The sequence below is a fragment of the Tribolium madens genome, unplaced genomic scaffold (genome assembly GCF_015345945.1).
Source record: "Tribolium madens isolate multiple individuals breed KSU strain unplaced genomic scaffold, Tmad_KSU_1.1 Scaffold_19;HRSCAF=116;Tcas5.2_LG9, whole genome shotgun sequence".
NCBI classification, from domain to species: Eukaryota; Metazoa; Arthropoda; class Insecta; order Coleoptera; family Tenebrionidae; genus Tribolium; species Tribolium madens.
In genome coordinates this window covers 12,620,280-12,638,475 of record NW_025400983.1, presented here as the reverse complement: position 1 = coordinate 12,638,475, position 18,196 = coordinate 12,620,280, and the positions used below count along the sequence as shown (strand labels likewise).

The following is an 18,196-nucleotide window of genomic DNA, read 5'->3' as shown; positions in this document are numbered from 1 at the left end:
GAATATTGGAAAAAATGCATTTAAAGATGAACCCCTTTCAGGGGATGTAGCTCCCTTATTTATTTATTTTGACACATGTTTAGAGGAAAGTTTTATCTTAAAATTGAATATTCTATCACCTGTTTAAATTTGTAACAATAAAAACGGAACACCCTGTATTTTAAATAATATTTTTAGTTTTTTCAGTAGGTATTTGCATGCTAAGCACCTCACAAAACGATTTATTTATCTATAACAATAGATAAACACTTTTTCAGTTTTTTTCGTTTTATAGAGAAAATAAAATTTATACAGGAGTTGGACCAAAGCAACTTTTTCACTTTACCATCACTTGGTAAATTTCGTGAGACTAAAAAAGTAGGTATAGGGGTATGATTTTAATAGTTACAATTTTATAAAATTTTTAGTTAGTAATTAGATTTATTGCTAAAATTCTAGACTTCTCACCAACATAAACCCTCGAAAACATATAGTCATATTTCAAGTGAAGTAGCTACTTTTAAAAATGATTAGCTCTAAGCTAGGACAATTGTCAGAGACTAAAATTTAAGCTTAGCTAGTAGCGAATTACTAAAATAACCCACACATATGCTGAAATACAAGTCGGTTAGAACCCCGTTTTGATTTAAATTTTATCAAAATGTTTCTTCCTTAAGATAAGAGTGGGTTTTTTGGCGTGTCTATTTTGGTAAAGTGGTGCGATTTAAAAATCAACAAATAAAGCAACTTTGGATAAGATTAGATAAAAAGTAAGAATTTTTTAATGTGAAGTATCACACAAAGTTCAACAATTATCGTTATGTCTGTATCAATTTGATTGCATTTCAACAATTAATTAAGACCGTATCGATCTTCCCATCGAGTGATCGTTTTAATCGCTTTGTCACACTGTCCGTAATTAAACAAGCAAAAGCATAGACAATCGTGTGTGGTCTAACGTGTAATGTAGTCTTTTGCGTAATTAAATTCAGAATTTACCCGAGTTGGCTTAATTACATCGAAGAATTTTAACAAGCTCCACCAGGGTCAGAAGTGAAATTTCCCCAAGACCATACCCGATTGTTAATTAGAACAACAAGCGCCATGCATATACAGGATGTTGGAATTAAAAGGAAAAGAAATTAATCAAGTCATGCAAACATTCACCAGTGGGTACTCCGTCTGTCCGCGGTATTCACCCATCACCAACCATTAAAACAAATCCTTTAATTTTATTACAGATTTCCGAACTGAATTCAGCCGGAAGTAACCTAGAGGGTGATCGATTTTCGGTCCCTCGCCTCGCCCACCATAACCGATCAATTTCACAGAACATTGCTCCAGTTTATACAAGCATATTTAATACATTTCACGGCTGAATTTATTAAATTTCACGCACGCTGTTCGTCTTCGGGACGGTCACAGGAGGTAAACATCCGAAGGCTTTTATTCGCAACAATCGATACGAAAATATGTCAAGGAAGCACTTAAAAATTCAATAGTAACCACTTTACCGCAATGGTTCGATGCAATTTTGGATTTACTGGGGTCTTAGAGGTATGCTAAGCGGATTAAAGGACAATGTTGCGGATATTTGGATAGAATTAGATGCTTATTTTCAAATTGTACTAAATTATTGAGCACCTGGAAAACTAGTCAACCGAGGAATTACACACAGGCAACGATTGATCGAATTTTCGGACAAGGAACGATTTCAGAAAGCCCTAAAGCGATTTGTCACGACTGGAAAGTCAAACACTTTCAATATTTGCTCTCAGAAACTTTTAAACAAACAAAACAAAAAATTTCTTTTGAGTAGATGTTCTAATAAATGTATGTGGTATCAAATTAAACCGTCTGGACTAAAACATCTCGTTCATTACATGCGACATGTTACATAAATTTAATGAATTTTCTCTAACCTTGAAATAAAAAGAGCATTACAAACAGGTTGGCGTCCCGTGTTTTCTAATTTTTACAATCTCTAATCTGATGTTCCTATAATTGGACATTTTATCAACACGACTTCTTGTTCCTAACTCTATCAATATCGCGTAAACTTCATAATTTAATTAATAAATCTTTAAACAACACTTTATTTCTCGGAAATGGCGGAAGCAGCGTCGGCACTTCGATTTTCTCGTCTTCTTAGTACCATACAAGTATTGCACTTCAATTAGTTACGTGAAAAAAAACCAAACACTTCTCCGACAATATCGAAGTATGCGGGTAGAGAAACAATGGAACATCGTCGGGATCAGTAATGCGACATCGCTAATTAGCATCATGGCACCCCTTGATCATAGATTCCCACGCGCCGAAGGCCATAGGGACCGAAACAAAGTCTCATTCCGCAGTCACTTTTGGTTTCGTTGCCATTTTATTTACCTTTTTTTTCACCTCTTTTAATTAGATTGCTTCACGCATCGTCATAAAATGGCGGCGGATATACTGTGCAACTAATTGTTGCCAAGATAACGGGCCCAGAACGGATGTTGCCAACAGACCAGAAGAAAAAGAGAAGTTGCAACATCGTCGAGTTTTGTGTGCAACACGCAGAAAACTGTGAAAACAATACAGCGCACACTCTTGTGATTGGAAAATAAAACAGAAAAAAAATCTGGTCAAAAATGTGAATGTGTGCATGATGCCAGCACACCAAAAATGTTTCAGTAACGTGTCCCAAAAGCTTGCTCCAAAAATCGCAGACCGCCAAAATGAACAAAAGTGTTAGTTGAATGGTAAAGAAAAGTTGTTAATGTTGCAACGGTTCAGTAAAAATTGCTTCATTTGAAAAAAGAACGTTACGGTTATTGTTAACGCAAATGCAATTGTTGGCTAAATTCTTCTCCCATGGTAGAGGCTTTTTTTGAAGGACTCTTGCAGACAAAGCAATGGAAATGTATGAAACAATGAACCTGATAGGTATGTCTTAACACAAATTTCTGATTTACCTACTTTGTGAAAATCAACTTTACTTTGGTTTGGCAAACAAGTACGTCATAAACTAGACAGCACAACTATAGGCCCCCTATCCTATATTTTAATTTAAATAACTTTTTTAATTAAATTAAAAAAATTAATTTAAAAAAATATTTACTAAGTAACATACAGGGTGCGCCAGAACTCGCGCCCCAGAAAAAAATGCCATGTAAACTAAGATATCAAGAACATGGAAAAAATGTTAAAAAATTCTATCAATAAAAATGTCAAAGTTATAAGAGTTTAAATTTTGCACTTTGACTATTTATTTCTGATTAAAAAATAATTTTCCAAGTTTTGTTGTTACAGGCTATTATTACCTAGAAGAGGAAACAAGGAAGCTGTATCCTAAATTGTAACTTTGTTTAATGTTATTTGTGGCTTTTATTGACAAAATTTTTGTACCTTTACTAAATAATTATGAAAAAGTATATACAAGATCATCAGTATTTTTTAAATTAAATAAATTTTTTAAATATTTTTTCCTGTTCCTGATATCTTATCTTACTTGAAATTTTTCTCTTGGTCGCGAGTTCTGACTCACCCTGTATTTTTTAGTGCACTACTAATGCATTTTTAATCACTTATTCGCCTATTCCCAAAAGGTTTTCTATTGGGTTCATGTCTGAGGAATAAAAGAACACTCTAAAAATTCAACAATCTACCTCTTTAATCAAACCATTGATTCTTTTTGCAAGGTATTCAGGCGTTTATATACCCACATATGATAAGCTCATTTGTCTAAAAACACTTAAAATAGCATAGTATTAACACTAGTAATTTTTGAAGATTATTTAGAAAATGATTTCCAAGAAAAGTTTGAATTTAGTTTTAATTTAAATGTTAAATTACTACAAACAGATAATATTTTAAACAGTTTTATGATGAGGCGACAATGATTTTACTGTCCAATGTGAGAAATATTTTCGTTATAAGCCAATCCTTTTAAAAAATGATAAGAAAATAATTAAAAATTAAATAATAATTAAATAAAATAATTTTACACAATTTGACACAAACAGTTAACACTTTGAAAGATTTTTTGGACATTTGGGTTCTTGCAATTTTTCCTTTTTTGAGCTAAAAAGTAAACTTTCCCTTATGTAAGCGGATTGTAAAGTTGTTTTTTTTCTCATAAAATTCTTAAATAATATTTTTAAGTACCTTCCTAAATAAATCTTACTCATTGTAATTAGCTTTAAAATAGTTCATTACTGTACTAATAGTGCATTTTAATAATTTGTAAATGAACAGTAACTTAGGAATATAATTTAATGATGCAATTATAATCAAATTCCTTATTTAATATCTTATTGAAGTTTTGGTAATTTTTTTTTATAACAGAAGCAATTTTTACTTAACCTGTAAAATGTTAAACTAAAATAAAATTGTTTACAACGGAAATAAAGCTTCAAACCAAAACCATAGTAAATAATTAACAAAACAAACAAAGGCTTAAAAATGTGTGAGAATTTAAGATTTTTGGACAATGTAGACGGCCACATTTTGAATCCAGCTCTAATTGACTTAAGCATTTGTGGTGTCAAAATGTGGCAGCTTCGTGTACATGTGTCTCTTGAACACAACGTGTTTATGGTGAGTGTGTCTCAGTGTAATGTTCTTTTTGCGGTCAGTGTTGGTATGTGGTGTCTTACCGGCGCTGGTTCTCGACTTGTTGCGTGGTTTGTTTGGCGATTGCGCGCCCTGTCCGGCGGCCCCCAGGTGTTGTTTGTTCTGGGGCGAGTACGCGGCCCCGTGAATACCGTGGCCATACGCAGACCCGTACGAGCTTTCAAAGTTACCATTAAACATGCCGGCTGTGCCCCCTTCATAGTCACTACCTTCGCGCTGTTTGTTGTTGGCGTTTGATCCGACGGCCGTTGGTTTAACGTCGAGGGCGCAGCTCTGAGGGTTGTCGCCGCCGCCGTGCATGAAGGCACCCATCGCCGCCGCCACGTACTCGGCGCCCGCCGTCGGCGCCACGCTGTCCGGCGTGCTGTCTTTCGGCGGCGTCGGGGGAAACGAAAAAATGTTGTGCGGCTGGCCGGGGGCGGAACTCGGCGATTGCGATTTGTCCGGATCGCCGCCGCCAAACGGCACCCAACCCGAATGGCCGAGGGGCTTCGTGCCGTCCGACAACCACGGGTGGAGGGGGGCGTGAAAATGCGACCGACACACCTGACCCGAAGACATCCTCGACGCTGAAACTGAAAATAACCAAAATCAATAACAACACAAACACAGTTGTTACACACACAACGAAAGTTGAAGTGACAAAATTTCAGCTTTGAACAATAGTTGAAACAAAATGCCAAGCTCTGAAATCTTTATTCTCAAAAATCAATTTTTATATACTCAAAAAACACTAGGTATATAAAAATAAGAGTAATAATTGAATATAGATTTGGTGCAACTGAACTAACCTGAGATTGACATAAGCAATACAAAACATGTTGTAGGTACCGACACTACCGAGGTTTTTCAAAAAAAAAGGTTTGGTGTTTTTGGGATCATTCTATTTTATGAAATCATTTTTAATGTCAGCTGTACAAAAAATCGTTGAACAAAATAGTAAGAGTAGAAGTGATCATAGAAAATTTTGAAAAAAGTATTTGTAAATTTGACTTTTTAGCGTAATTGTGGACGATTTTTGTAAATTTTTTGTTATTATTAATTTACACCTAACACTTTTTTTAACAAAATACTGCTTCTAGAATTTTGTTAGACAGTCTAAAAAATTAATATTTTTATACCTACCTATCGAAAAAAAACACAAAACACAAAAGTACAGTGGCCTATAGTGTAATATAGGGACTGATTTAAGGTAGTTTTAGGAAAATGATTTTCTATAATTTTCTGACGGCAAATTGAAACATGATAATTTTCTATAGCAAATTGAGGCCTTCTTAACGCTAAAATTTAGCTTACTTTTATGTTACGGTAACCATTTTTGAAATTGTAGTACTGATTGAATGTTTTCTTAAAATTTAGTAAAGTTGGTGTTATTTTGCATAAGTAAAACATTATTTTACATAAAGGACATTAGTCGTCCTTGCTCACCCTGCTCACTTTGCCCCTGCAAGAATAAATAAATAGAGGTAAATTTTTCACCACTTCAACATCAAAAGTTATTATTTAAGTATGCTTCACAAAAATAATTACCCTACCTGAAAACACCATTTTTAAAAAAAGTAAAAAGGATTGAGATCGAATAACTAATTTCTTTAGTGAGGACAGTGTCGTAACCACATATTGGTTTCAGAACAATAAAAAAATAAAATATGACGCTAGTAAGGATTTTGCACATTTTTGTAAAGATCTATTTTAAAGAAGCTTAATCAGAAAAAAATCGATGAGGGGGCACTAAAAATGTAAAATGATTTATAAAAGTTTATGTTGCAAAAATATTTTTGAAATAGTTGAAGAGTAAATGTGTTCGATTGGTATTTCGCATTAGCTCGAAGCGCGCTTAAAATTCCTCGATTCCTGGTGAATAGCAGGATCACCATTTGAATAAATTTCGTTTAAATTGTGGCACAAATTAAAAATACAGCGGGAACCTACTACCAAAATGGGCAAACAACATCCCGACTGAGTAAATATTGTCACAAAAGCTTTTAAGGTACATTAACACTTTTATTCGCCGATCAAGGAATATTAAATTTTTTATTCTTTTTGACAGACAATAAACGTGTCTCATCCACTCCCATTTTAATTTCCGCATATTAAAGTGTTATCTGTTTTTTATAGTGGAAATAATTGATCGATTCGTCCTCTTCTGTATTTTAATGAAGAATTAAGTACGCCGGCTGTCCGTGTACCTGTCACAAATCGACTTTTACGTTGTAATAAATTACAATTCGAAAGTCTCCTACACTAATTTATGCAAATAATCCGTTGCATATTAATAATAATAATTTCCGTATGATTTTAACTGTAGCAGCCACGCGACCTTCTATCCAGACGACAACTTCATTTGCCAAATAATTAACTTAATTGTCCAATTCATTGACGTTATCTTTGATCTACATAATACATATCTCTTATCATACTTTAGGTGGTTCTTTTCAAATAATTCAGGCCTTTTACCTTTCACCTAAACTTTACAACACCTAAACGTTAAAATCAATTTTTGATATATTAAATGCTGAAAATGTTATAAAGTTCTTAACACCGAGAAAAAAATCTTGATGCAATTGTGCACTTAACAATGGTTGCTGTATATTCTAATTTATTCTCCTCATAGAACATTTCCGCGTTCTTCGTGTTGAAACCATCACGAGATATTCTTGGGTCAAATGTAGAAAGAAGATTTTGCACTTGAGTGAATAAAAAACTGATCAAAACAAGCCACTGGTTTACACTACTGATATAGATAAATCTTCAATAAAAGAACAAAGCACTGTTATCAATCACTGTTACCAAAATCAATTGTCTTTATTTCTTCAAAATATCAAAAATCCAAATTAATCACTAGACAGTCTAATTCGCAATTCTATAAATTTATTTCAACAACAGAAATAAAAGCTCCAGCTTTTCGTTGGCCATCTGCGGAAGTCCGTTAGGATCCCTGTGTTAATCTCGACGCTATCTGCGATGGGATCGCGAGATAATCCGGCCACGGCAGCCATTGTGGCCGCCCTTCAACATGGCCGCCGGCAGGTGAGGGGTTAAATTCACCCTATATACATACGCGCTTCCCGGTGTGAGAGCTTGAAGAGGAGGGACCCTAACACAGATGTGTGTATGGAAAAGCGATGTGGGTCCGTTGTAGTCACTGTTTTTGGCTAATTTTTGGCGAACAAAAGACCCCCAAAATTTCATGTATATATCTTCACATGGCGGACGCTTTTTTTAAAGCTGCTACTAAATCCAGATGCGAATCAATGTTTCGTACTTTAACAGTAAAATTTGTAGAAAACATATTTATGTAGGTAAGTTCCGATGAGTTATTTAAAAGATTCTAAAATGCAAAATGTAAAAAAAATGGAGATAATGCATTAAGGTGTAGTAAGTATACATATTAGTGATGAGTGTTCCATATTCTTTCAGACACGTCAACTTATACCCTGATTATCATTATAAATACATTTCTAATATGCAATATAAAATCTTTGATTTGTAGTCATTTCCTGAGTAATTAGAAAATTTCAATTCACGTTCATTCATAGGTAATTCACATACCTACATTCAAATGCAGATTTGCAAATCTCATAAAGGTTTTATCAAAAAAGTTAGTAAGTATATAAAAAATTAGAGACATTTTAACTGGTTTAGTTTTGGCATTTGTAGTCTTTATAAACGTCAATGTTTAATATTTATTGAATTATGTTTTAAGGTTGTGAAGTGCATAAGTGAATCGTCTTTAGCGTTTAGTTTATGTGCTCTACCCAAGCTTTTTTAAAACTTTACTGTAAAGCTTAGGTTATAGCCCACTATTTGTTAATTTTTTCATAGTTTACCTTACATATTTCAAATTTCTAGGTATAATGCAATAATTTTTGTTTTAGACCAAAGTAGGCTATTTTATTGTCATTAGCCACAGTTTGACAATGCGCCAAATTTCCATAGCCTACTCTGGTCTAAAACAAAAATTTGTGTATTATATTATATGCATTTTATTTCAAATAGTACAATACAACAAGATAAAATGTAAAACTAGAAATCTATAAAACTCTTTAATTATTTTTGGAGTAGTTGGAATTGTAATTATATTCACAACTTATTAATGCAGTTTTCTAATAAAAATAGGAGAAAATGGATGAGTGTAAGGTTGCCTTGAATACTCAAATCAAAAGATTTATCACAAAATGTATTTTTTTGCAATATGATGTAATGAAAATTGATGTTCTTAATCTGTTTACAGACTTTGAGATATTACTGTATCATTTAAATAAGGTTATTATTGTTGTGTCAGTTCCAAACGGAATATACGACATGTGAACATGTAGTTTTGTAATGTCTTTTAATTTATTATTAATTTCAAAGTTATGAAGAGACATAGAGAGATGTATAACATTTGTGAATTCCAATTGTGTACATTGCGCAAAAAATCATGATAAAACGTAATTTATAAGTAATATTATAGGTATTTTAAAATACTTTTAAAAGTAGGTGGACAAAAAATTGCAAAAAGTTTCTTTAAACTTCCTTCTAAGTGTTCTAACTAAAACAGACAGTTTTTGTGAGTAATCATTGAACTTAAACTGTACTTAAATTAAATTAAATTTATTTACAAGTGTTGATGATTTTTTTTAAACAAACGGGGCTATGTATTTATGCATTAAAGTGTTTTGGTGTGACCTGTAACTATCATAAGTGAAAAACGAAGAAAAAGCCTTGTACCAAGTAAGGTCCTTAGTAATAAAGGTTTTTCCTAATTTCCGTGAACAAACCGCTGTAACAAATTTAAGTATATAGTATGCGGTGGCGTATTATGTTGCATGCCGATTCTGTAAATGCACTTTATGATAGCTTGGTTAGCATAAAACAAGAAAGCTCTGCTGTTTTCGTTCGCCGTGCTATATGATTTGAAGCACATGTTGCTGAAAATAATGCCACAGTTTATATTCAAATGAAATTATAGAGACTGACCGAGAGATGTCTGTCGCCACGGGGTTGAATCGAGATAATGACCGATCGTAACAAATTCCGACAACAAAATGCCGTTTTTTAATGACATTTAGCTAATTATACATCACACAACTAACAAAGGACTATTAAATAACTAATGCAAATGTGGCCCAGTTCTTTATTGCCAATAATACGCTTATAATAATAGATTTTCAGTAACGTGAGCATATAGCGTACAGGAAGGAAGTCCAAGATACAATCTCATCAGATCAAAAACTACGTGTGTGGAAACAAATGAAAACAAAACATATGATTGCTAAATAAATGCTTTTCGTATAACAGGCCACTATTAATATATTCGCTACCAATTATTTATAACAAGAAAAAAAAATTAAATTTGTTTCTCTCTTCGAGATCAATTAACTTTACTTTTATACCATAGACAAAATTTACTTAATTTGTAGTTTATGGTTTATGAATTTTTGGTTCAAGTTCCGTTTGTTGCAGAAATCGATAACTAGGTACTTTCTTCTTTCTACAAATTGTTTTAAGTGGTTCAAACCATAGAATTCAATCTGATAACACTAAACTATTAACACAAAAAATTTATTTGAGTAAAATTTTATAGCAATTGTAAATTGTTTAATAAAAAACTTCCATAGGCGGAAATCGCACATACCTACATATAAGTGCTCATATTTTGCCTATCTCGAAAGCAGAGTCCTACTTAGGGTTGTGTCTTTCTTTATATTGAGAGATCAAGATAGTTTGTAATCGAGTCATCTTTGAATCTGAAAACGTATGTCTGTTTTGGAACTAACTGCACGGGAAACGTCAAATAAAATGACAAATCGAAAGGTAAAACGGCAAAATGGACTAGAATTAGTCGCCGACGTATAAGGTAAATCATAAATTTAGTTACCTATTAAAATTATCATCTTTTTGATCATGCCATTTTACCTTCTGACTTGTCATTTTATTTGATATTTCACAGACATACGTTTTCGGATCCAAGATCAACTCGATTACAAATTATCTTGATCTCTCGATACCTGCTAATATGTATTTGGTATTTTTTTGTAACTAAAAACAATAAAGAATCTGAGACAATTTTCTAAACATAATATATTTTGAAAAGGGACCGACAGTGATTATGATTCCGTACATGTTGCTTTGGAAAGTACAAAGTTTGCAGTTTAAAATGTTGATATTTGGTTTTCTATCACAATGACAACCAAACAAAAAATAAATCATTAAGTTTATTTTAAGCAAGATTTATGGATTTTGATACTAAAGACATCGCTGAATATTAACATACTCCTTAAAAAGATATTAAAATAAGAGAGGCCTGATCGCACTCGTATTGATGCAAAGGTATCGTTGGAAACTAAATATATATCGATTTAGGATAGTTTTTGAAAAAACTATTAAATGCCTCCTTGAGATAAAGGATCAAACTAGGGTTTGACGATATTTGGCAAAACGTAGGTAAATCGAGATGAAACATGTAGTAGGTATGACAACAGTACTATATGTATATACTTTATTTAATTCAGTAATTAAAGTAATTAAGTAAAATTAGCTAATCACTCATTTATCTGTTTCTGTATAATTATTTTATTACCTTTATTAATTCATTTTAATCTAAATGTTTAAGCATATCAATTTCATGCTCTGATTGGGAAAATTTGTTGTTCTTTATAAACTAAATTGGCGTTTGTTGAGCAAAATTAATCTTAAGTTTTTCAGATACGAGATTTTTTAATACAAGTTGTGTAAATTTGTTGCTCACAGAATTTGTATTTGTTTCAAAAGATTACGATCAGAAAACCGAGTTGCAAAATGAATATACATATTGTGAAGTGGTCTTGACAGATATTAGTGAATTTCGACTGGAAAATATGAACGGCAGACTGGCAATAAAAATGTTGTCGGCGAGATGTAACCGTAAATTGTGAAAAAATGTTATTTTTATTGTTAATTTTAGTTAAGTGGGGATGTGATTGTATCGGCGACGAAAGTCCTATACTTTTTATCCGCCGCATATATCGGCAATAAAATGACAAAAGTTTTGAAAAGTCCCCTAAATGAAGTTGTCTCATTGATGGCGTGTCTTGTGGCAGTGAATCGTGGAACAATCGATGAAGTTTCGTCATTTTAGTGGTATCGATTGAACTGAGGCATGCTTTAGTTTTGTTTTAATTGTTGTTTAAAAGTCCTTGCTGAAACAGGCTGTCAACAACCTGGTAGAAATGTTAAAAAAGCGACAATGTACACTTTTTATTGTCCAATAAAAAAAGCTCAACATTGTGTAATTCCACTCGACCAACCAAGAGGCTTAATTGGTAGCGAGGATTGCATATAAAAGAGATGCTTATCGTCCAATCAATTGTTGTCACTATTTCTGAAAAAATCTTCAGGAGCGGTCCGCGATTAATTTCATGATCCCAATTACTTTAGTTGAGGTTGGTATGTAAAGATGGGACCGTTCCACAAGGGCGATACTCGCACGCTACGAGGACATTTTTATGATCACGTCGGCTGAGATATAGCGCTATCAACTTACCAACTTTTATACGTTGAAAACAAAACGGATCGTATTTCAGACCAACTTATATACAAGTGTCATTCAATTTGAAATTGTTGCTTTTTTGCCCCGCATTCAGATGCTCACCAACATCAGGATTCTTATTGTGCCCGAACATGGGAACCGCCTTACCTTCGGCTCTATTTTTAATCGGATGATAAGCCGTCGAAAAATCAACATTATCGCAAATCATTACAAGTGTCTCAAACAAACAAAATTATTTCACGCAAACATTGTGTGATCGCTTGACGAATTTTATATTTATTTATAATATTTACAGTTGATAAAAAAATGTTCCTGGGACGCATCGATGAGATAAAAATTTCACCAGTAGATCGCTTGTCCGTGACCCTGAAGAATTTAATTTGGAGAAAACTCCAACATTATTAAAAAGTAATAATGCACATTATCGAATTAATAAGAAAAAAGTTGTCGGTGTAAGTGGGTCCCTAATAAGTAGCTGTGGTAGATCGATGACTATAATTTTCTTTTATCTGCGTCCACACATGTCTAGATAATCCGAAACCCACCCATTTACTTCGATTATCTATCCATATTGTTATTTTAATGCGGTAATATGCTAATCTATACTGTGTTTTATGACTATGTGAGATTTCCATCTCATATTAAGATGTTAACTGGACGCATGGACATTTGTGCACGGAGGTGTTTATGACCATCACGTGGTCCATAAAGCTTTTACTTTCTTCATAAAAACATCACAATGATTTATTTTGGACACTGGACTCCAAAGACAATGGACTAGACTAGACGACAACCGAAAACAACACCTCAGAAACACAATTCGCAAACAGTGGCACACAAACACAATTAGCCCTCACTAAAAAATTAAACCGAAAATGATACGTTTTATATTTGAAACGTAGCATAAACACTAATAAAAATTAGACAAAATTTAAAGTAAAATTTTAATATAAATTTTCGTATAATCTTATGATGTGTGCTTTTTGTTATTAAGTGTTTATACACTTAATTAACTTTTACACAGTTGCTTACGATATTGGATTGTGATACTTATAATTGAAATATTTGTAGATGAAAAGACTTAAAGTCAACATATCCAAGGAATATTTTTTCACCGTTCCACCGTTCGTAAATTTAGACAGTTGGTAATAATATAAAATAACTTTCATACAAAAAAGTAGTGACAATTTTAAATTAGACTATACAAACACACAAATAAGACATTAATTACATGGGTTATAATTATAATTCTTTTTAATAGTCTATGGTACAGTGCCACTTGCCCATTTAAATAGTTCTCACTCTCCTCTAACTCTTTATTGGCTTGGACCTTTGATTATTCACTAATACTTTCAGTTTACATTAGACATTCAAAGTACAAATTCAAAAAAACAAAATGTATTCCCGTTCCACAAAATTTAAACTAGTGGATATTGCAAATTTGGCTAAAATAAAGCAGTAAGAATAAAAAAAGTAGTTTCAAACAAACGAGAAGACCCAGAATAACACACAAACAGTGTTAAAGACACAGGCAGCATTCTATGATAAAGAAAAATAGACAGTTTGTATTGTACTACAATAACTCATTTTTTTGTAATCATACAAAGTCAAGAACAAACTGCTTTTGAAGAAAATATTAAAAATTCAAAGGTAAAAATTATTTCTTCAAATAGGTATTGATACCTTATGGGATGTAGGTAACCTACCTATCTAAGAAATATCACTACGAAAATTGTGAGAAATCTTTCAATTATCTACTCATAAAGATAGGCAGATTAATAAAATAAATTTGTTTTTAATAACTCAGATTTATTTTGTATAGCTACCAGAATACCTACAAAAATTTTGTATATCTACAAGGTGACAAAAATCTAAATGTCCATCTTTGGGATTATAAGAAAATTATAGGTAACAATTGCAATATTGATTATATATATACCTGTGTCAAAAAAAAAATGGAATAGAAGGACAATAAAAAATCTATTTTGAAACTTATCTATCTCAAGTATTTTTTGAAAAACAAGTATCAAAAAAAATGAAAAAATAACTTTTAAGTTTTGATAACTTTTTTATTTATAAAGATATTAGATTAAAATTAGGTATTCTCTCATTATTAGTCCTTGACTTTCTGTTAGCGTATAAAAAATATTCTAGACCAGATTCTACAAAATATTTTGTAAATTTAGGTACACACATACAACTACAATTTTAACAACTAGAACAAAAAAGATAATTCGGGAAATTTGCTTTTGTTAATAATTTTGTAATCAATTTCACGTTACATTTTTTGGCGTCTTGATACTATAAAAAAATTAAGCAAATTAATACAGTAATTTTTTTTTAATTCAGAAGTTTTTTTTTTAATTTCGGACCACAATAGTTATTGTTAAACAATTTGTATTTATTTAGTGTCCACTTATGGCGTAATTCCAGTGAATGATTCTTTTAGCCTTCCATTACCGCTTTACTATTACCTAAAATCGCTCATTATTATTCCATCACGTGTCATAAAAGTACAATCAGGAGGAAATTACTAATGAAACCTGTATATACCTTGTTTCACGTTCGATTCGTGCCATTAATATTTTTCTTTCGTTTTACCAATTCCTTTCTCATTCTGTTGAGTTACTTATTGTTTAGAAATTTCCCGTCGTTAACTCGCCATGAAACCACAAATTCTTCTTTGAATACCCCGAGTGTCTTTACACGCGTCCTATACAATCCTCCGAACGTAACTTATTGATTTTTACAATCGTTCGTGGAATAACCGGACGCCACTGCCTTTTATTCCTTGTCAATGCACGGCTATGAGTTATTCCCCGAATATACCGTTTGTGATATTCCGCCCGCACCCAACCTGAATTTAAATCAAACCGACAACGTAACATCGTCATCGTACAAAATAAAAAACTATGAGGTTGTTGTGTGAGAAAGCTGAAAAATTTCAAAAATCCAGTGGTGGAAGGTTGCTAACGAGGAATGTGTGATCAACTCCAAACTCTGTCCTTTTTCAAAACAACAAATTTATTGTAATTGTTGGCCTGAAATGATGGATTTATCTGTGGTCCTTGGGCCAGACGTAAATTAACACCGGACTTAAATTATGAGACAAGAAGAGATTCGATTTTTTCAGACAGTAGTGGAACAAATTATTTTAAATGCCTACTTGTTATTGTATTCGTACAGGTATGAAATGACGTCATGATGGTTTGTATGCACGCCTTGATTTACGCTTGTAAACCATAGAACAATTCCAAGAAGAGATTCAGTTCCCAGCAAATGGAACCATTTTTACTTAATGAAACAAAAAAGCCACTTAAATCCACGGACACTCAAATCACATCCTTTCAATTTTAACTAATAATTTGGAAAACAAAATTAGCAGCAAAAATTGTAGGAAATGAAGAAAATTTAACAGTAATAGAAGAAAACAGATGCGGTATTTTAATTTAAAATTGTCTTGTAATATTTTCAAATCGTAAGCTGTTTGTGGTTTCTATCAAAAGTTTGTTAAAAAAATATTTGTATAAGGATTCAAACATTCTTTTTTGTATTTTTTATATTATTTTGATTGACTATTGGTTTATTGTTCGTATTGCATGCATTAATTAATTCATGGTTAAAATGAGAGGGTCAAGCATTGGGTGACTGGGACCCTTACCGTGACTGGCGACTGTCCCATACGGCGAATGCATACTCTGATGGTAGTACCTCGCGGCCCTTTGCGTACCCGACGGATCCAGGAAAAACGCTCCCATATGCTCAGCAACACTAGTATTTATGTCCGAATTACCACTTTCGATAGTCCCTTGACCAGGACTCGCCGAAGTACCAGTCCTGGGCGATTCGTACCACCGGCCGACCGCCGCAGACTCGTTCGTCATCTCCATAATCATGGGTTACAACAGTTTATTTTCAACACTTTCACACGCGAAAAAAATATTATGGAGAAAAACGCAAAAAAAAAACAAAATTTTTCGGTTCTTCAATTGTTTAGTTGGGACACAACGATGGGTAGTAGATGGTCGGCATAGCAGCGGCTATTATTTTTGGTGCGACGGTCACAGTTAGCGGTGATCCAAGACGCGCTATCTGCAACAAAGTGTTTTATCAAAATCGGTTTTTATGCTTAGGGACTCATAATAAAAATACGTCATTTCATGATGCAGTGATTTTTGCGGTTATCTCGAGGACCCTTATTGATATTTGCAAGATTGATATTTTTTTACAATGTAAATAATAAAATACTTAATTCAGTTCAAGGACTTGTGATTAAAAATTGCAACAAAAAGTCTCAAAAGTATTTTAATTTAAGGAAGAGACTTTAATTAGCGACTGGAAGAGAAGCTCCAATTCCAGGCAACTGGAATTGAAGTAGATTTTGGTCATTTACTTGCTACTGTAACAAGATAAATGCGGGACACTAATGGTTAAAATTACCTACATTATCTATATTATTTATCGCCAAATCTGAATAATTAATTGGTCAAATTTACATATTATTATTTTTTACACAAGTAGTACATTGATAGATAAATAATCAATTAATAATTTAATTAGCAATAAAATTGTAATCTCACCAATCTCTTGTCAAATTCCATTTTTTGGCCAACTCAACAAACATCATCTTATTATTTTTTGTTTGTTATTAAAACAAAATAAAACTAGGTTAAACCTTAAAATATTTGATGTTATCAATAAAATTTTAGCTCCTTATCAATCGAATAATAATTAATTACGTCATGATAAGATCCTATCTTGACACCCAAAAATTCAATTCATTATTTATCAACAATTAAAGTGATCACGTATATTTTTTATATTTTGCTATTACATACTTTAAATTTATTTTGTTATTCCTGTTATCATTTTATCAGTATACTTACGTCTTAAATGTAACAATCCTAAAGCTGTCATGCACTTGCACACACTCACAGAATCACAGTCAGCCGAGTTTCGAACCGAAACAATTTGTCAAAACAACAGTGTCATTGTTGCAATTTTCTGACAGTAGATATATGAACTACGCGATACTAACACGACCAACAACACGGACGCACTAAATGTTGGTATAGGCAGCTTCACAGCGTATCCCCTGGCAACCGGAATCGTCGAAAGTCGGCCCAATTCGGTTACGACTTGCTTGCCATTGGTGGACATCGGGCACAAAGGCGGGTTCTTCACTACGTGGGCGTTACATACAATTCAAGACGTTTTAATTTCGTCCTCTTGTTTGTACCATTATCATTATCATGTTATTAAAAATGCTTCAAAGCTGGGTTTGAAACGATGCGATTTATTACGAGTAAAACGTAGACGATTTAAAAAACTTTCGGCACGTTTTTTTTCTAAATTTCAAAAATCGTAATATATTGAAGGGGGTGAGGAGTAATTAAACATGATTTAGATGGCATAAGTAAAAATATAAGTAATTACATTGCAAAGTTTTGTTTTTGGTCCTGCTAACATTAAAAGTCTTGAGTCCGGTTTAGAGAAGTGGGAGATCGTCCAATGAGATAAAGCGTCTAACAAAACACTACTATTTGACAAAATGGCGACCACAAATCAACTCGCTCCGCCTCTTTAACGATTGTCTGCCCCTTTTTCATGTCCATGTCTGGTATTGGTTCTCTGTTCAATTTCTTTCTTCTTTTTAGTTCGAGCTTTAAGCTGATCTGTCTTGTAATTCTTTTGTTTTATAGCTATCACTTGGCTGTGAAATATTGAGAGCTTCTGTAATCTAAGGATTTTGCGAATATATTAGATGGTTGACGCTGGAGGACAGTTGCACCTGAACCAACAGTAGTTTTACACGTTTATGAATTCATTTTTTTGAGAATAATTTTGATTTCATGATATTTAAAAAAATATTGAATGAATAATTTAGGTAGGTATAATTAAAACCAAATAGGTAATCATTCAGGTAATTAACGACAAAAGCAACATAAGATTAAAAGTTTTACAATTAGGATATTTATCTTCTAATACTATAGATACTGTGATAGGTACTAAAGTTGTAATTTTTGCTTCGGTATACGCTTACCACGAATTTTATCAATAATCAAATTGAAAAAATCTTTTTTTTCTTTA

General features: G+C 32.7%; 1 protein-coding gene across 4 annotated transcripts in view; it reads right to left on the bottom strand.

Moving 5' to 3' along the window:
- Nucleotides 1–17,151, bottom strand: part of LOC123011481 (GATA-binding factor C) — a 51,861-nt gene extending 34,710 nt beyond the window's left edge. The window contains exons 1-3 of one of the 4 annotated variants that reach the window (XM_044408930.1): nucleotides 16,993–17,151; nucleotides 15,768–16,198; nucleotides 4,617–5,168 (exon numbers count right to left, since the gene is read on the bottom strand). In XM_044408930.1, coding sequence (XP_044264865.1) covers nucleotides 4,617–5,168; nucleotides 15,768–16,002 — 787 coding nt within the window. In that variant the 5' untranslated portion in view covers nucleotides 16,003–16,198; nucleotides 16,993–17,151. The remainder of the gene's footprint in view (nucleotides 1–4,616; nucleotides 5,169–15,767; nucleotides 16,199–16,992) is intronic. The other 3 variants (XM_044408943.1, XM_044408951.1, XM_044408936.1) reach the window with 3 other exon arrangements.
- Between the last annotated feature and the right edge of the window lie 1,045 nt (nucleotides 17,152–18,196).